This window comes from Mastigoproctus giganteus, chromosome 2, assembly GCF_048544385.1.
Source record: "Mastigoproctus giganteus isolate SK-2022 chromosome 2, ASM4854438v1, whole genome shotgun sequence".
NCBI classification, from domain to species: domain Eukaryota; kingdom Metazoa; phylum Arthropoda; class Arachnida; order Uropygi; family Thelyphonidae; genus Mastigoproctus; species Mastigoproctus giganteus.
In genome coordinates, this window is record NC_143576.1 from 91,010,091 (window position 1) to 91,031,280 (window position 21,190).

Sequence of the window (21,190 nt, forward strand, 5' to 3'; positions counted from 1 at the left end):
CAAATTCGATAGAGGGAAGTTCGACTGTGCACATAATAAATTTATTTTTTAATGTTCAGCGAATATTTTAATTATATTTGTTTTTTGTCTTTCAAAAAACAGAAGGTATATGCTATTCAAGTAAAAAAATCCATAGGGTATTTGGTGTATCCGCACGTATACCCTCCATTACAGCCCTGTCTCCATCTCTCTCTCCTAAAATGAGGCCTCCAGACCTAGGCAGTACTCAAGGTGTGGCCTGACCACTGCCTTATACAAAGGGATAATGTCCTTATCCCTGCTAGCAAAATTCCTATATAACACTGACGAGCACCATGAGCTAGTCTTGCAGCCAATCTGTGCTGCTCAGAAAACTTCATGTCTAAATGTGCATTACCCCCCCCCCCGTCTTTTTCATTCTCCTCTACCCTGAGTGTAATAACGCACAGTTGAGTTACTCTGGGGTTACTTCTACCCATATGTAGTACTTTACATTTGTCAATTTGTATTTTGTATTTTTGTATGGGTGGCTCTTAGAACAGAAGTTCATCTCTGCCTCGTTGCTCTGTTCAGTTTTTACAGACTCTGTCAAGGTACGGCCAGTATGTGTCATGTAATAAAAAAAAAAAAAAAAAAAGAAAAGAAAAAATCATCCTACTCAGGACGGAGGGTTCTATGCTGATTGAACTGGGATAGGAGAAAAGGAAACAAAGAGGGGAAGAAAAAGAAAGTTTTTCATCCTGCAAGGGAGAAAGTGATAGGACAGAAAAATTTTGTCTGTGAACTTGTGTGTGTGTGTGTGTTCTGTAGTGTAGTGGTGTGTATTGGTCTTTTGGCTACCTGGAAGCAGTGATCACCTAAACATCTGCTTCCAGGTACTCGTCCATAGTGCGGGAAGGCAAGGCCTTCCCTACTATCTGATCACCCTCCTCCCTGGGGAACGAGTTTCCCAGGGAGGAAAATAAAACTAGAGTAAGGTGAAGAGGGGGAACGACGAAAGAAGAGGGGAGCCCGGTCCAGGATAAATTGTTAGGGGAAAAAAAAAAAAAAAAACAAGAGTGGGTTAGAGGTTGCTAGCCTGACCTGGATAGCCCCAGACTAGGGCAGAACATGAGAACGAGAAAAATAAAAAAAAAAATCTTTAAATCCTGTATCCTGATTGCGGAAAGGAAGGGAGCATCGATCAGGTTCCAGCAACAGGTAGACAGGGAGAAAAATAAATAAATAATAATAATAATAATAAAAGTTTTTCATCCCTCATGGGACACGGAGGGAAAGGGTAGCAGGAGAGTGCTATTGCTACTCCGGATCCATAAACTACTCCCAAACCCATAGCAGAATATGGGGAGAGAGAGAACAAAAAAATAAAATAAAATAAAAGTTATGATAGGACATTTATTTGTCAATGTTAAACTTCAGTTGCTGCCCATCTACTCAACTTTTCTAGATCCTGTTGCATTAGAATACTGTCATTACTATCATTAACAACCCTGCCAACCTTCGTTTTGTCTGCAAACTTGGACATTAAGCCTGACATACCTCCATCAATATCACTGATAAATAAAGAAAACAACGAACCCTGGGGAACTCCACTAATAACATTAGTCTGCAAAGAGCAGTGTCCATCAATTACTACTCTGTCTTCTCACACTCAACCATCCCTTTATCCACAGCAGCAACTTGCCCTTAATGCCATACTGCTCCAATTTGTACAGTAGTCTTCCACATGCAACTGTATCAAAAGCTTTCCTAAAATCCAAGTATATGATATTAAAATTATTTTTTTTCATCCAGTTCCTTTGTGTCCACAACATTAGCATTAGTAGAGGCATATGAAGCAAAAAGCAAGCTTATATCATGGAAACCAATCAAATTAGTCAGACAAGACTTCCCCTTAACAAACTGATGCTGTGTCTGAACTATAACTGCAGTCTTGTCTAGATGATCCTGCAATGCTTCTTTAACCAGTAATTCCATTATTTTCCCAGGAACAGAAGTTAAACTAGTAGATCTGTCATTACTCGTGTCACCCTTTGATCCCCTTTGTATATTGGATATATATTTGCACATCTCCAGTCGGTGGGGAAATCCCCCGAGTCCAAGGGGATCTCATAATCATGGCTAAGGGTTTGCTTCTTCCTTTAATATAATTGGATAGTTCCCATCCATCCCCAGGTGTCTTTCTTATGTTCAAATTCAACAATTTCTCCTCCACTTTTCTCTCAGTTATTACAAAATCATTTAGCTCCCTGTTAGAGTTTGATAAGCTTCTAGCCTCCACTTCCCTACAGAATTCCTCAATTTCAAATGTAGATGCAAAATACTCATTCAGTTTCTCAGCTACCTGTGCAGAATCATAAACAGTCAAACCATCGATATCAAGTGGGCCAATCTGATTCATCCCTTCCTTCTGAAGTTTATATAAGAAAAGAAATCTTTGCTGTTTTTCTTTGAATTCTTTTCCAGAGATTTCTCGTAATCTGCCTTTGCTTGCTTAACCTACTTTGTAACTTGATTACAGACTAGCTTATATCTACCACAGGCTTCAGTGTCTCCTGATAATTTATATGCATCCCATGCATTTTTCTTCTCTGCCACAAGCATTAGTTCATCTGACATCTATTTAGGCCTAATCCTTGAACAGTATTTCTTAGTTGGTATGAAAAGCCTAGTAGCTTTCAAGATTATTAATTTGAAAGCTTCCCATTTAGAGTTTGCTGTTGGTAACATCATCAGTTGGTCCCACTGTATAGAATTTAAAAACTCTCTGAGACCACTGTAGTCACCTTTACAAAAGCTAAAGCCCTTCCCTTTACCCCTGATGGTATTTACATCTTTAAGTAAATCTTAAATCCAACATCAGTACACTGTAATCACTGCCAGCTAGTGGTTCTTTTATCTGCAGATTCTTAATGCATGAATAATCACTGCTGATAATCAGATCAAGAGTATTACCCCTGATTGCCTCTCAAAACATGCTGCTGTAGAAAACAATCATCCAATAAATCCAAAAAAGTCTTGCTAATGCACGAGTGACATACCCACAAGTTCCAATCAATATCTGGGAAGTTAAAATCTCAAATTTTCCAATAGTTTTTCAATGTTTCAATACTTTTCTTACCATATGGCCATCCTGAAGTACAAAGAGAAGCTATCAAAACACTGTATAACAAGAGCAGAATACCCCCCCTCCCCCAGGTAACTTTTCATTTTCATGCTATAATTATGAAAGTTGAATCTGAATTCAATTGGAGAGTTGTAATGCATCATAGCTTCTTCAACCAATAAGATTTGTACTGTGAGTGCTGCCAACAGTTTGGAATCTGGTATAAGAATCCACTGATTGTATGTTTATTGAAAGTTGCATGAATCATTTGATAGATGCAGACTACAACAACAATTGCAAAACAAAGGAGGTTCATTTCTGCAAGACCTAACTGCCGTGAAATGAAGCAATCATTAAAAATAATAGACCTGAGATTTGTGTTAGCCAAAATATGGCTATAATGACAATTCATTATGACTTTGTTTTTTTTTTTTTTTTTTTTAAGTTTTCTCAAATAATATTATAGTGCATGGTATTCCACTGTGTATTCAAGGGGAATACTTACCATCATAAATTTCTCTAACCTGTACCTATCTATTCCACTCCATTCTCTTGCCATGGTTTGGAAGAAAGTATCAATGAAAAGATAAGAGCCTTCTATATTGCCAAAAGAGTGTATCAATTTCCCTATTTTATCAGCCAGGTCTTCCTGAAAGAAAAAAAAAAAAAAAAAATATATATATATATTATACAATATATATATATATATATATATTATACAAAATATTTTTTAAATAAAATACAGTTGGTCGTCGACTTACGACTGACTTCTGTTCTGACTGACAGGTCTTAAGTCGATCTGGTCATATTTCGGCTATATATTTATTAACAGTATTTTTTAACCTTTCTAATCTTTTCATCTTTATAATTTATTTTTATAATCTTTTAAATTTTTATCATCTTTTATTTTTCATTTTAAAGACAGTAATGTTTTCATCTTTTACTTAGCGATACTGTACATACCTTCGTTTCTACGCCTAGGCTCTCTCTCTCTCTCTCTCTGAGGTTAAATTCAAACGTTCTCTACATTTTAATTGGTTTATTATTCATACTGTTTATAAAAAAACAAAACTACAATCTATGATTATATTGTACATAATGTGAAAAATAATACTGTACATAATGTACTGTAAACACAAAAATACAATCTAAAATTAATGTAAAAATTAATACAAATGAAATTTACAAAATCAATTTTTAATCTTTGCTTGTGCTGGGTTGTGCATTGTCAGGGTCATGTTCTTGGGTTGAGGTAGGAGTTGTTTATTTATAAGATACCGTGGAATGTGATAACTTCAAGTCACGTGCTATCGTATTCACTTTCTTTTTGCCTTCATACTGCTGGATAATTTTCATTTTACACTCTAAATCAATAGTTTTCCTTGACTTCTTAGTGGCGTGTATGTAGATGAAGACATTTTCCTTTTACTAAACATTTTATGCATATTTCAGTAGAATTTTAATTAATACACCACACGCAACAGATGCTTGAAAGCGACTGGGTGTATGTGAGAGAGCAACTGAGTGTATGTGCCTGGTGCTGTCTTCAGGCCTCCCGTCATCAATGTGCCTCCTCACCTGAGTTATGGGTGTCCTCAGTAGTGATATCCTGATTTATTATTATTATTTTTTTGTGGTCGTAAGTCGCATAGGTCCTAAGTCGACGACCAAGTGTACAACGTATCTTCAAAACTAAGTGGTTGTGAACATACCATTTCTATCATGCCTGCAGTACAGCCAGGCCTTGTATAATGCGAGTTTGATTAACGTGTTTTTTAGTTACCGCTATCTGAAAAAATTATACCACTTTTCACTTTACACGATGCAAATTTCCAGTTAACGTGATTTTTTTTTCATGTGATAGTTGAAAAAGATTTGAACCGCATGCTTACCATGCATCGGACAGGCAATAACAAGCGTTTGCCCACTGTCAGACACGTTACTTGTTTGTCGTCCGCTAATAAAGTCACATGCAAGACTTGCATTTAAAAATCCTAATTTTTAAACGCAAAAAAAAAAATTTTAATTTTTAAATGAGCCCGATGAAAATGCTACCGCAAAGGAGATAATGGTAAAACAACTAGATGAAATCTTTCGTATTTTAGAGAACCTCAAAATATCGCATATCGAAATATGCAATATTTCGTATTGCATATGAAATACCGAATATAGGACACGAAATATCTGCATATCCCAGAGAAAATATTGCAGAAAACCTCACACAACAGGTTTGAGGTTTTTCTCTGCAATATTTATTTCGCCAAGGCCTAAGGAAGATTGTTGTCAGCTATCAGATTTCCGTAGCCGAGTGGTCAGGAGTGGGAGTGCAGTAACACAGGCTCTTTGAGTAGACCAGGGTTCAAGCCCCTGACTGCTAAATACGGTCGATCTGCCAACCCGCGCTGGACCATCGTGGCAGATTAAGGTCCATTTTCCTCAGCATGAATTGTTGAGGCTTCCATCCTGCAGTGGGCTGATAATGGCTGCAGTTAACTTTTTTTTTTTTTTTTTAACAGAAATTGATTGATGAAAAAAAAAAAAAAAGCCAACACACTGTTCAAACATTTCCATAACAAATAGTATCTTCATTGTGTATTTTATGCAATAAATGTTGAATTCTATAATCATTTTCATTATCTTTTATGCATACAGTTAAAAAGTCATTTAAAAGGTATTTTTAAAATTCATTATGCACATTCCTGAAAATCACGGGCCAATTATAATTTTTCCATTTGGTTATTTGATGAACGTGTTTTCATTTTGCATGATGCGCTCGCAGGATGAATTAATGCCATTAATCATGGCCAGCCTGTATTATGAACTAGGGAGAAAAAGTTCAAAATGAAAAGCATATACTGACAGCTCTATTAATGGCTTTTAGAGTTTCAGCACAAAAATTTATGAAAAATATCACTTTTACATTGACAGACCTCTAAGAATTCAAACATTACTGCTAACAAATAAGGAAAAAAATGAATAAAAAATATTCATAAATACAATGGTTAAATTTTGTGAATAAAAACTATCACCACAAAAATTCACACTCATTCCATAAATGATATACTTGTTGCTAATTACTATGCAAAAAAAAAGTATGACTACATTTAACCATTTCTTAAGTGTATTTTGTCTGCAGAATCCAATATTTGCCCAGATTTATCTCTAGTGTCAATGTTTTGGATGAAATTGAAGGTTTTATGTTTTTGCAACATTTCTGAGTATTACATAAGTAAGTACCAATACTGTGATATACAAGAGCCTGCAGTACTCTCATAAAAAGTTGGTTTTTTTTTTGCAGTTTTCTCTGGCTACATCACTGCTGGAGGCACTAAATTTTGCAGTGTATATTAAGCCAATTTTGGAATGCCTATGAATGATTAAGACAAAGTTGGGGGAACTTCACAGCTGCTGTAGTAGTTGCAGGTCAATATCAGAGCCATGATTTTTGCAGTAGCCCTAAGTGTATACCTTTTAATTTTTATAAAATTTCTTAATTCAATTTTTATATCTCAAATACTATTATTATTAGTAGTAATGGCATATAATACAAGAAGGTAAGCTTATAAAGCATCAGCCAAAATAAAATCACTCCCACATCACCTGTCCACCCCTCCACTAATTTGCCTAGTTCTTTGAATTTTCAACTGCCCACTTCCATAACAACAACAGATGAAAGTTTTTTCAACAATCAATCACCTGCTGGCTGAAGGCAACCTCTGCACATCTATCATTCCGCAATTTGAATTTATGGCCCCTCATTTGTAGTCTGGGCAAGAGGATGAATGTCATCAGCACTGAGCTCGCTCAATTAGTTCAAAGCCTTAAACACCTTAATCAGATCACCTGAGAGCATTCAAACTATCAAGACTTGTATGATAAATATACATGAAGTCTGCAGATCAAAAAGCTGTAGTACATCATATTTTTCCACTGCAACACTGCATTTTACATGATTGTAGAATCCCTGGTTTTGTTCTGATTTAAATGGTTCTTATGAAGAAATTGGTATTAGTCTCCATCTAGAAGAGTGGCATCTTTTCATAGACAGTTCAAGTGAAAGTTTTGTTTCTTCAAAATAGGAATATATACCTTTAAATTCCTGCCAAACACTGTTCATATTAAAGAAGGCTACAGAAAATGTGAAGCATGTGTTAGAGAAAACCAAGTATTATCAGTTAAATGTAATGTCTGTGCAGGCTTCAAGATGCTGGGGGTTCTTCTGGGTTTGCAATGTTGTTTCACTAAATTTCCTTGCTTTCTCTGCCTCTGGACAGTAGGGCAGTAGATCAGCACTACAGGAGAAGATGGTGGTCTGTCAGAACTGAGCTGCAGCCTGATGCACGTGATTTTTTTTTTTTTTTTTTATTAAATAAATTATTTATTCCATTGAAATGTAATAAACAGCCTTGTCGTCAAGAGGATTGCTTCTACCACTCCATATCAACTATTAACATTGTATGGTTCTGATCATTAACCAACCTTCAAATCATCAGCAAATTTCACAAGCTTCCCCACTTATTACATTAGAAATCGACAAATGGAAAAAATCCATTGTGAATTTCTTCCCTTTATGTCCTGATCAAACTAAGAATCCCTGTAATCCCAACACATTTAGTTTATAACAAAAACTTCTTGTGGGGGGGGGGGACTCATAAGAATTAATGAGTAGTTGCATAAGGCAAGACTATCTCTTCATGCTGTTGATGCCTTTAGAATTCCATTCTTATTGAGGCAGTGCTGGATCTTTCCTTAACCACAGACTCATCTTGCTTCTCCCCCAACCTCCAGTAATTTCTTGTATTTAGTATTCACTTGTCCTATGAATCAGTGAAAGTCTGAAGTATCCCAGACTTTTTTCTTTTCTTCCATTAAATGTTTCAACTATCTTTCGTCCATTTTGACATTTATTTCATGGTGCTTCTGGCCCGGAATGAATATGCTAATTGTTTCCATGTTAAATCCCTTATTCACTTAATTCCATAGCATACAGCTGTCTCTCCTATTAAGACCCCTTCATTAATTTTACGTCCTTACCACAAAAATGGGGTGCCTCCGTAGCCAGGTGGGAAGGAGCAGCAGTGCATAGCACATGCTTCTTGATTAGACCGGGGTTCGAGCCCGTCACCACCAAATACGGAGGATGCGGAAAGGTCAGGGAATGACCACCGCATATTCCCAGAGCAATATGGCCTTAGTTGCTAATGCTCCTAAAAACCAAACAACAACAACCACAAAAATACCTGACACTACCATTTTATGATGTCAAGGTAAATACTTGCTATCAGTTCCTACAATGTCACATCCTTGATACTGTGCAGATCCTAGGTGAGAATCAATCAAGAATAATTGATTCAATTGTACCCTCTCTGTCATATAAAATTACAAAATTAATATGTAAGCCTAAACTGTTCATTAGGGAAATATATGAAGGAGATTCAAACCTCATGCCTTCCACATTAGTTCATGAAATAATGGGCAACATAAAGGAAAAAACATCAAAATTAACCTTTGTTAACTATGCTGCTCAATTAATGACAAATAGAAATGCTCAAAGAGAAATTTATCTAAATTCTCAGAATTATGTTTTCAAGTGTAATGCTTCTGTTATTCCAAGCTCTGTATCATGTGCTGTTATTGGCTTTCCTGATGTATAGGATGTTATCAATGAAATGCAAAATGAATGCAGAACACTTAATTCAGCACACTCAGTGTTTGTTCTTGACCACTAGGGGGTTTAAGCTTTGAACTAAATTGTTGGAAACTTCTGACACCCAACTAATCTTATCTGAATTTTAGCATAAGATAATGGTTGTCTTATCAGAATGGATTGGAATTATGTTATTTACTTTATTAGTATGTTAATATTAAAAAATGGTAAAAGATGTAATCTATACATCCAGGTCTTCTACCTATCATGGTACTTATCCTGTTCTTCTTTCTTGTTATTTCTAAAAATGTAATGATAACTGTTATTTTTATTCTAGTTTTAAATGTCATTCTTGGATTTTAGTTATTTAGGAAACTGTTTAAATTTTATCATCCCTTCTTTACCACAATTCCGTCATATGAACATACATATCTTCTACTAATATTTACCATTATACTGATTTGAGTTCCCATTAAAAATTATAAAACCTACAGAAATCCAAACTGTAGATTTTATAAAACTTCCTAATCATCAAAACATTCACAGTACTAAAGGTTCTAATATTTTTGATTACCATAAAAATAGGATGATTCTAACTTTTACAACCCATAATAAATGCAATAAAGGTAAATGGTTCTTATTTGTCTGAGCATGGCAATCCTTCAAGAATCAGTATTTACATACCTATTCTCAATTCAGTAAGAATATGGAATCATCCTTTAATATCTCATAGAACTTAATATGTAGGGTAGCACACTGCAACAAATTTTTATGTTGTAATATTATCAGTTGAACAAATTGACATTACTCTGTTTAAAAAAAAAAAAAAAAAAAAACCTTCATTTAAGAGTATAATTAATCTAGCTTTAGTTTTTAAAATTAAGTCTGGTAAATAACTTCCCTTTCAGTTATTTGCTTTTCTAATCTGTGCTGAAAGTTTTAAATGATATAAACTAACAAGTTTACATCAATCTCTTTAGCTTGGTAATAATGTCTTTTAATTCAATAATATTTGAAGGGTGATCAAGAAAAACCTCTTTCCTTTAGATATCACCACAGAAAAAAATTGTTTCCTGAAAAAGGCCTCTGAGGTTGGGAAAATTCATATTTTAGTATTAAATCAGCTCACACCAACCATAAGAATAAGTATTTACTGTAACTGAAATATTTATTTACATATTAAAATAAAATATTTACAAAAACTGCTATTATATTAAATTAATTATACATGTAAAAACATTAAAACTGTGATAAAATCCTTGAGATAAAATACATTAAAATAAACAGGATTAAAAGCGATAAAAACGATAAAATTCTCTGGAGCTTTCGGAAGCTTGCGCTCCCTTCCTCAGCAGTAACAAAACTTCCTGCAGCACGTCCATATATATAACAGGCTCACGGTACCTATACACGTGGTGCAGTCGGCGCATGGTCTGAACTGGAAGCGGAAATAGCTCGGGAACGTGTTAAGCAAAACCGTTCATCCGTACTTAGGATAATAGTTTCAAACAGAGGATGCATACGCATACCTCTGTCCCTATTCATAATATTGTGGTCGGATGAACAGATTCGTAGGCTCTCGAGCCATTTACGGTTCCAGAACCCATGCGCTCGATCCATGATAACCGCATCCTCTGGGGAAATTTGATGCTGCTTCTCCCAAAAATGTTCGGCCACAGCAGACTTATTGTAATCAGCGGTTTTTTATAGCATTTGCATGCTCCCCCAGACGATCCTTGAGCCGTCGTTTTGTCTCGCCCACATAACATTCCCCACAATCCGGGCATTTTATCCTGTATACTACTCCACTACTCAGGTCCTTTGCTATTGGGTCTTTTACCTGAGACAACACTGTGTGCAACCTCCGCCCGGGAAGCTGCACACAGCGTGTTTTATAGCCCCGCAAAATTCTAGCGAGATGCTCAGTAACGCCCGGATAGTAAGGAATGTATGCGGTAGCAACAGGAACAAACGGTTCCTGACGGTTAGACTCTATTCCTCTACTAAATCTGTCTATGATCCTCTGGGGGTATCCGCATTTTCTAAGGTCTGCTGTGACCCGTCTAATTTCACATTCTTTGTCCTCAGAGGTGGTGCAGTGTGACCCTGCTCTATCTAGTAGAGCTTTCACTACACTATTCTTATGCTGCCCAGCTTGTGCTGAACTATAATGGGTGTACTGGCCTCTGCACATAGGTTTTTTAAACACAGAAGTTTTTAGCCTAAGGCCTACCCTAGAGACCAGTACATCCAAGAAAGGAAGGGTACCTCCTGTTTCCACCTCTGAGGTAAATTGTATAAATTGGGAGAAGCTATTAAGCCAATGGAGTGCATCATCCTCTCTCCCCTTCTGGACCACGGTAAAGGTATCATCAACATACCTTTTCCATTTCTTTATGGGAAAGTGACATCCACTAAAAACCCTGTCCTCTAACTCCTCCATGGCCAGATTGGCCACGATGGCGCTAATAGGAGATCCCATGGCTGTACCGTGAACCTGTTTGTACATAACACCTTGGTACACCATAGTGGTGCTGGCCAGACAAAGTTCCACACCCGAACAAATATCCTCTACGTTTAAAAGCGATCTACTACCCAAAGAGACATCATTACTCAAAGATCTTCTAACACAATATATTCCATGTTTAATTGGAATGCATGTGAATAGTGACACCACATCAAAAGAAATCATGCTGTCGTTTTCATTTACAGTCAAATCTTTCACAAAATTCACAAATTCTTTACTGTCTTTTATGACATAGTTGGACTGGCCCACTATAGGCGAAATCAATTTAGCCAAATACCCTGATAAAGCATATGTGGGGCTTCCTATAAATGATACAATAGGTCTGAGTGGGACTTCTGTCTTATGAGTTTTTGGAAGTCCATAAAACCTCGGGAGTTGACATCCAGTAGCATGTAAGAACCAAAAGGTCTCCCTGGAAATCTTCTCTGCCTTTAACCAATCCTGTACCAGTTTATTAACGCGCCGCTCTAGGCCAGCCAACGGGTTTCTCTGAGTAACTTTATACGTATTATTGTCCTGTAAAAGGTCCATTGCTTTTTTGTGATAGTCTTCTTTGTTTAGGACAACCGTCGATCTGCCCTTGTGGTTTTACCTGCGGACAAGGGCAGATCGACGGTTGTCCTAAACAAAGAAGACTATCACAAAAAAGCAATGGACCTTTTACAGGACAATAATACGTATAAAGTTACTCAGAGAAACCCGTTGGCTGGCCTAGAGCGGCGCGTTAATAAACTGGTACAGGATTGGTTAAAGGCAGAGAAGATTTCCAGGGAGACCTTTTGGTTCTTACATGCTACTGGATGTCAACTCCCGAGGTTTTATGGACTTCCAAAAACTCATAAGACAGAAGTCCCACTCAGACCTATTGTATCATTTATAGGAAGCCCCACATATGCTTTATCAGGGTATTTGGCTAAATTGATTTCGCCTATAGTGGGCCAGTCCAACTATGTCATAAAAGACAGTAAAGAATTTGTGAATTTTGTGAAAGATTTGACTGTAAATGAAAACGACAGCATGATTTCTTTTGATGTGGTGTCACTATTCACATGCATTCCAATTAAACATGGAATATATTGTGTTAGAAGATCTTTGAGTAATGATGTCTCTTTGGGTAGTAGATCGCTTTTAAACGTAGAGGATATTTGTTCGGGTGTGGAACTTTGTCTGGCCAGCACCACTATGGTGTACCAAGGTGTTATGTACAAACAGGTTCACGGTACAGCCATGGGATCTCCTATTAGCGCCATCGTGGCCAATCTGGCCATGGAGGAGTTAGAGGACAGGGTTTTTAGTGGATGTCACTTTCCCATAAAGAAATGGAAAAGGTATGTTGATGATACCTTTACCGTGGTCCAGAAGGGGAGAGAGGATGATGCACTCCATTGGCTTAATAGCTTCTCCCAATTTATACAATTTACCTCAGAGGTGGAAACAGGAGGTACCCTTCCTTTCTTGGATGTACTGGTCTCTAGGGTAGGCCTTAGGCTAAAAACTTCTGTGTTTAAAAAACCTATGTGCAGAGGCCAGTACACCCATTATAGTTCAGCACAAGCTGGGCAGCATAAGAATAGTGTAGTGAAAGCTCTACTAGATAGAGCAGGGTCACACTGCACCACCTCTGAGGACAAAGAATGTGAAATTAGACGGGTCACAGCAGACCTTAGAAAATGCGGATACCCCCAGAGGATCATAGACAGATTTAGTAGAGGAATAGTCTAACCGTCAGGAACCGTTTGTTCCTGTCGCTACCGCATACATTCCTTACTATCCGGGCGTTACTGAGCATCTCGCTAGAATTTTGCGGGGCTATAAAACACGCTGTGTGCAGCTTCCCGGGCGGAGGTTGCACACAGTGTTGTCTCAGGTAAAAGACCCAATAGCAAAGGACCTGAGTAGTGGAGTAGTATACAGGATAAAATGCCCGGATTGTGGGGAATGTTATGTGGGCGAGACAAAACGACGGCTCAAGGATCGTCTGGGGGAGCATGCAAATGCTATAAAAACCGCTGATTACAATAAGTCTGCTGTGGCCGAACATTTTTGGGAGAAGCAGCATCAAATTTCCCCAGAGGATGCGGTTATCATGGATCGAGCGCATGGGTTCTGGAACCGTAAATGGCTCGAGAGCCTACGAATCTGTTCATCCGACCACAATATTATGAATAGGGACAGAGGTATGCGTATGCATCCTCTGTTTGAAACTATTATCCTAAGTACGGATGAACGGTTTTGCTTAACACGTTCCCGAGCTATTTCCGCTTCCAGTTCAGACCATGCGCCGACTGCACCACGTGTATAGGTACCGTGAGCCTGTTATATATATGGACGTGCTGCAGGAAGTTTTGTTACTGCTGAGGAAGGGAGCGCAAGCTTCCGAAAGCTCCAGAGAATTTTATCGTTTTTATCGCTTTTAATCCTGTTTATTTTAATGTATTTTATCTCAAGGATTTTATCACAGTTTTAATGTTTTTACATGTATAATTAATTTAATATAATAGCAGTTTTTGTAAATATTTTATTTTAATATGTAAATAAATATTTCAGTTACAGTAAATACTTATTCTTATGGTTGGTGTGAGCTGATTTAATACTAAAATATGAAAAAAATTGTTTACTCTAAGGTTGGGAAAGCTTTGATATAATAGTAGCCAACTGATTTGCATAGTAGCAGAGTAAGTGTGGGCTGTTTTGCTGCTGCTGTTAGAAATAAGCATTATTCTGACCTACTGCTAGTCTTCTTAACTCATTTTGTGAAGGTGTCTGCAATAAACTAGGGTATCATCCTGCGTTCATTCTTAAAATTTGATTCTCTTAAAAAAAAAAAAAAAAGCAGTACCATACTTCTAAATGTCACAACTCTATACTAAACTAGTGCACAAAGTTTTGTTAATGATTTTCTAGGATTTTTTTGCTCATTTTTTATTTATTCACATAACCAGAAACATGAAAACATACATCATTCATTATGAACTAGTGAAAAATTGTTCTATCATCACATAACAAATCAGAAAGATCTGGCAATAATTTTCCTTTCAAATTCATTGTGTATATATTTTTAACAACAACTTTTGTTATACATAGATGGAATTTATATCTTGGTACAGGATTTGAAGACCAAAGAAAAGTTCTATCTGAGTTGCCAAGTGCAACTGAATGTTTATATACTGAAGAATGCCGGATGGATGCAATTGCTTCCTCCAATCTTTTGATATTTTGGGCATACAAACTGAATACACACAGCCATACTTTTCATCCAATATATTAACAATTGTTTCAATTTTTCTAATTTAGAATAGTGTCCTAAGAAGACTTTGTTCCATGTCTTGCAACATCAAAGTACAAGTAAAACCAGCACAGAATTTCAACTATTGAATTTGTTTTATAAATAGGTGCACACAAATAAATGGCCTCTTCTAAAGGCTACTCTGGTATGCTGACCAACTTAAGAAATGAAAACGGAATTGAATAAAGAGATGTAACCATGGTTGCTTCAACTACCATCCCACCACTTTTCCTTGTCACGTTATTTCATAATATAATTGATGTAAACTTGTTACATGATGCAGTGAAAAATTTTCAACACATATTACAAAGCTGATAAATGAGGGAACCCAATTATCCAAATTAAAACTGCGTTACTTATGCCATCAAAGTTTTTCTTACAAACTTATGGCAATTTGTTCAACTGATATTGCAAAGTAAAAACCACTGTGGCTAAGGTAAAGCAAGCCAACACAAGAACATTGAGAAATATCAGATAACTTCTGCAGAAAATTAGTTTCCCAACATCAGACTCTAGTGCTGCTCACTCGGTAAACAGATGGTAGGTGTTATCGGACTGGAACTGAAATCGAGAAGGATATATTGACTGACAGGTAGGTGTGGCAAACGATGAAATGATTGGTGGTGGGCGCGACAGACAACAAGCTACTGTGTAGTCATTGGTTGGTATTATGATGTGTATTTATGAGTAAAGAATGGTGCATAATAGTTTTGTGATGAATGGTACAGAGGTAATAGTAGCAATGAATCTTTTAAAGACGGAAGAAATTTGTAAGGAAAATAAAACGGTTGATTTTTTGATGAAAACTAAATTAATAAAAGTTTCATTCTGTTCATTTTTACGTTCTTCATTTTGTTTTTTTCTCATTATTGAAAGCAGATTTTTGGAGTTCTTGAGTGTTTTTACTATACTGTTGATTTAGGTTTGGTTACGAAAAAAGGAAAAGGTTTCTTTATTTTTCATTATGTTTTGTAACCTGACCTTAAATGGTAGGTTAGGAAATAACAAAATAGGTTTCTTTGCATTTCGTGACCTAAGTTTAAGCGTTAGGTTAGGAAATAATAGGAAAAGAAAGGAGGATTCTTTTCATATAAACAGTCGAAATTCCCTATAACGAATTCGAAAAATCCAGCGAAAAAATTCATTATAGAGAAATTTCGATATACAGAGAATATCTTTTTTATTAAAAATTATTATTTAATTAGAAAATGAAAATGAATCTACATTTATTTTTAAAGTATTTTATTTCAAAAACACTTATTTAAATTACGTTTACAAAATTTTAGCTGGTGAGTATCACAAATTAAAAAAATTTGTAATTTTCATTTGCACAGTACAATTAAAAAATTGTCTGTTTCTCAAAGAAAACCTCACATTTGTTCAGAGCATTAAAAACATTATCAGGAACATTTTCACAAAACTGTAGACCCATATGAACCATTTTAAAAGTGTTAATAATTTCTTCGTGAGTTGGCTTTTCTACGGGCTGTTCTGATGGACTTTCAACATCATCGTTAATTTCTTGATGAACATGGTCGCGTCTAACACTGTTCAGCAGTATTTCATCTTCATTTGGATGTTCTGTTGTAGTGAGATCTTGATCTACACAAACATAACTATCCAGTGTTAATTCATTTTTGATGTTTGCGGACGATTCTAATAATGTTCAAAAGTTTTTTAGTTGTGAAAGGGGCAGTTCATCTTGTTCGTCCAGTTGTTCGGCTTCTGTATTCAACGCAAATCCCGCTTTCGAAAAACAATTTTGAATAGTGTATTCAGTGACATTGTTTGTCCAAACTTTTGCATGTTCAGAGATGCAATCTCTAAGGTTAATTTTAACCTCCAAGTTTCTATTTTCTGATAACACATTGACAATCTTCATTATTATTCTCTTTCGATAATGAAATTTAAAATTTTTAATAATGCCGTGGTCCATTGGCTGGAGTTTTGACATTACGTTTGGTGGTAAAAACAACTTCACACTTTTAAGTTTGGCAGAAATACTGGCAGGATGTGTCGGAGAGTTGTCAGTTACCAACACGATTTTCCTTTTTCTTTTGTTATACGCCTGTCTAGTTTTAATATCCAGTCTTCAAAGATATCACTTGTCATCCATGCTTTTTTATTAAAGGTGTAGTCAACTTCCAAAGATTCTTTGTGCCTCTAAAACATCTTGGGTTTTTTGATTTTCCGATGACTAAAAGTCTTAATTTTTCACTTCCTGTCATAGTACAGTGATTCTTTCTTTGCTTTCGGCCAAAACATTTATCATCCTTAAAAGCAAGTGTTCTGTTTGGTAAACATTTAAAGAATAAGCGCATTTCGTCAGCATTAAAAACATCCTTAGGTTCATATTCTTCCAAAATCTTCTTTAAGGTATTGTTCCTCCAACTGTTGCAATCTTCTTCGCTTACAATAACACTTTCTCCACAAATAACCTTTTCCACAATTCTGTGGTGCTTCTTAAATTTATCTAGCCACCCAGTGCTCTCATTAAATTCTGTATGTCCAAGGGACTGTGCAAATTTCAGAGTTTGTTGCTTAATTATTGGACCCGATATTGGTATATTCTTTTTAAGTATCATTTGCATCCATTTTAGAACAGCTTTATCAACATCTTCGTATATACTCAACTTAATTCGCTTCTTGTCTGCTCCTCCTTCAATTGCATTTAAAATTGATTCTCGATTTTTTAAAATAGTAGATAAGCTGCTTGCAGGTATGCCATATTTCTCCGCAACATCTTTTTTCTTAAAACCCTGGTCAATATCATGAAGAATCTTTATTTTATCATTAATACTCAAACACTTTCTCTTCAACATTGTTTCTGCAATTGTAAAAATTACTCGACTGCAGCTCTTGCCGATACACACACCGCAAATTTCGTGCGCTGGCCATATAGTGAATTGTTAGTACCACCTACTCAATGACGTTCACTTGCCAATTCAACAGTATCACGTGACCTTTCTTATCAATCATTTTGAAGAAATATACAACTTTGTGAATTTCTTTTATTCTGCTTTCATTCATATATACATGAAAGAAAATTTATGGTTCATGTATGCTATATGTTATTTTTAGAAAAAAAAAAAAAAAAAAAACCAAGATCATATAGCATATGTGATTGATGACAAATTGTTCTAAAGGAATGAAATTTAAAAAAAAAAAAAAATTCATGAAAACCATCTACTGGAAGTCCAGTTAGATGAGAACCGACATATCACATAATGATTGACAGGATGGTCACATGGTACAGTTGAGGTGAGAAGCGAATGTCACTCGGTAAGTGTTACTAAAATCCGACTATGGTAGCATTCTATGTATTGCCGCTTCAGCATGCTAAAGGTTTACCGCAGCAAATTTCATTTCCCCTGAGCCGACATCAATTTAGAAATCTACCCTATTCATTGTAAAGTTTATTCCCACTTTTAAGAAACCCATTTGGTTTTATAACTGTAAGAAAAATGAAACAAAGACTGTCCTACGGGCGTCAATGGCCACAAGTATTCACCAAAAGGATGATTAATTCCAGATGCTAATGTGCAATTCGGAGGGAAGGGAGCCATATATTTGAGCGGCTGTTTAGCAGTAAATGCTTCTTCAAAAATGCTTTTACTAATTTTTTTTTAAAAATTAGTTATAGAGGGACTAACACTTTGCCGTATGGGGTTAATTTTGCTTGTAATTTCGTTTCAAGATGCGATGTTTTGCAAAAAAATTCGTAATATAGAGAAATTCGTTAAATAGAAGTTCCACTGTGTGTGTATATATATATATATATATATATATAGTAAATAGCTATTGAGGTGTTGATTAATGTTATGATATGTGTTTATATGCATGAGTGTCTTTAAAAATAAAACTACATTAATAAAAAATTAATATTTTGTTAATAAACAATTTATGTGCTAGTCCACCTATGATTCTAATGAAAACTTGAATCCCATGGGATTCAAGTGGAGGTAACCTGACCTTTTTTCACCATTATGGAAAGCGTTCATTAGGGCATGTGCAATTAGGGCAAGTTATCATTAGTGCTTCTGCTTGATACTAAACCAGTTTTATCGTGTGTTGTGTTTGCGCACCAATCAGCACATCATTTGCCCCGCCTACCTGTCAATCAATATATCGTTCTCGACTTTGCTCCAGACTGATAACACCTACTGTCTGTTTACCGAGCGAGCACCGCTAGAGTGCTCTATCGGGAAACTAGTTTTCCACGTAATGCATCTTCTCGTGTTGGCTTTCTTTACCCTCACCACCACTGGTTTGCAGTGGTGTGTGTGTGTGTGTGTGTGCATATGAATATTTGTATCCCATGCATACCCAACTATAAAACAATAAAGAAGAAAAATGCTAAAGTCAATTAAACTGATTCTAAAGAAGTGGGTGGGAGATGAATAATAAAATTGCTACATAAGGTGTAATAAATTAAAGAGTAAACAATTTACCATCCCTATTAGTAGATAATTGCCACAAATTCATTCAAACCTAGGGATTGTGGACAAATATGATCATAGATCGCTGTGGCAGCAGATAATTCTCAAATACACATTCATATATTTGTTGTTGTTGAGAAAAGCAATCACTAGATAAATAATTCTGGTTAATACCACTAATAAGTAATCCATCTTCTTAAGTGTTTGATGTTTAATAGACACCAAGTGGGTGATCATATAAAATATTTAAAGAATACTACTAAAGATATCATCTAAGCTTGCTACATGAATATTTTATATTTATTAACTATAGAAAATAACTAATTATAACTTCCATTATGCATTTAATTTATTTAAAAAAATAATAAAAATAAAATAAGATATTCTACAGTAGACTTACCTGCACTTGTGGTTTATCACTCATCCACATACAATAAAATAAGCCTTTCCATAATTTTAGCATATCTGCTTCTGTAAAAACTATAACAAAAGTATGCATTACTTCAAATTTATAGTCAGTTTTTAATCACTAATGCTAAAGATTATTATATCTATAAAGCAAACAATGCTTTATCATTATAAAGAAATATCATCTAATAAAATATATACAGTATAATCAAAGATACTACAATGATGTAAAATTAAATTGAATTGCTGAATATAGTTATCTTTTTGTCTAACACCCTAAAAATATGCTATTTATTATCAGCAAAGAAAAATGTATTATTAGTGGCAAAACCTACTATAATAATGGTATTACACTAGAGGAAAAGACACAAACATCTTATTTTGTAATAGGAATAACTAATGGTTCTGTTTTTTGCATGAAGAACATAGCAAAATTATTGAAGTTACTTGCATATTCATACACTGAATTCTCATTTTCTCAATTTAACCATATTATCAATACAGAGATATTCTTCAAAAGGTTACTTGGAAGGAACCTTAATATACAAATTGCTTTTTTCACGTTCATACAAACTTCAGTCACTAATACAGAAGACTATTTAATTCCTGTATATACATGGGCTGATCAATAAAATGCCTTCAAATCTTACAACCTATAAATTGATGAAATACAATTCCTTTAGAAAAAAAACTGGTAGAGATTCAGAAACGGGTACCCCTTTCAAAATGGCGGCGAGGAGAGGAGGGCAATGATTGGCGGGTTGTGACTCCCCATTTTTTAAATTGCCATTCTTTTTCTTTATTAATTTTTATTTCTTTACTTTTTTTTTTCTGGGGGCTACTGCCCCCAGAAAAAAAACGAGACGGCTCCCACAGAGACGGGGGTCTGGGGCTACTGCCCCCCATACCCCCGTCTATGTGGGAGCCGGCTACTGCCCCCAGATCCCCGTCTATGTGGGCTGGAACAATAAACAATACCAATAAACAATTACCTCGCAACACGTGTTTCCAGTGCCGTTAGTTACGTGGCACGCAGTGTGTGTTCTCCCGTGCCGGCTGCATCCGTCTCCTAAGGAGATCACGTGACGATAGGCGGAGTCAACACCCGTCAATATCGCTGGAAGGGGTACCCGTTTCTGAATCTCTGCCCATATGGCTAATAATAATAATAACCCTCACATATCATTGTTGAAACATTGGAAAAGCGAATGTGCTTACAACCAAATGCATTATCAATAAACAAATCCCACGAGTTTGCTAACGCGTGGGTACTACGATGAATTTTCGTAACTAAGAATTGTATGACTTACCATTGCTCGAATTTGATCTTACAGAAAGCCATCTACGAAGATTTTTTAAAGCTTTATCTCGGATCTTTTTATCATTTCCAGCAAGACGTTGTGCAAACTGAATTTCAGGAGTAATTTTAAACGTTTTGCCTTCTGTTTTAGCCGCCATTTCTCGTTTACAAGTTCTACAACGCCACCTAGCTTGAAATCAAAATATAAATATCAAGAAGAAATATATAAAAAAATAATATTTATAAAAAGAAGTTGATCAAAATTTTGTCAAATCGAGGAAACTGGGATATTTTCACGGAACAGATTGAAACATACCTTAGGGTAATAAAAAATAGAAGCTATTTAACACGTGTGCATGATGTTACCGATGCCTGTGATGGACGAACTGGAGCGGTGTTTCGGGGCTTTGTCGTCCATTCAGAGCACCGCGTGTATAAAAGTAAATCCAAAAATAGGTAAATATGCGCTCGCACACACCTCATTTGGTATAGTACATA

General features: G+C 35.8%; 1 protein-coding gene across 1 annotated transcript in view; it reads right to left on the reverse strand.

Moving 5' to 3' along the window:
- The window catches only part of LOC150089413 (ribosomal RNA processing protein 1 homolog B-like), a 141,714-nt gene that overhangs the window by 46,879 nt on the left and 73,645 nt on the right, over nt 1–21,190 (reverse strand). Inside the window, exons 6-7 of the mRNA XM_090389975.1 lie at nt 19,385–19,464; nt 3,591–3,734 (exon numbers count right to left, since the gene is read on the reverse strand). Coding sequence (XP_090246101.1) covers nt 3,591–3,734; nt 19,385–19,464 — 224 coding nt within the window. The remainder of the gene's footprint in view (nt 1–3,590; nt 3,735–19,384; nt 19,465–21,190) is intronic.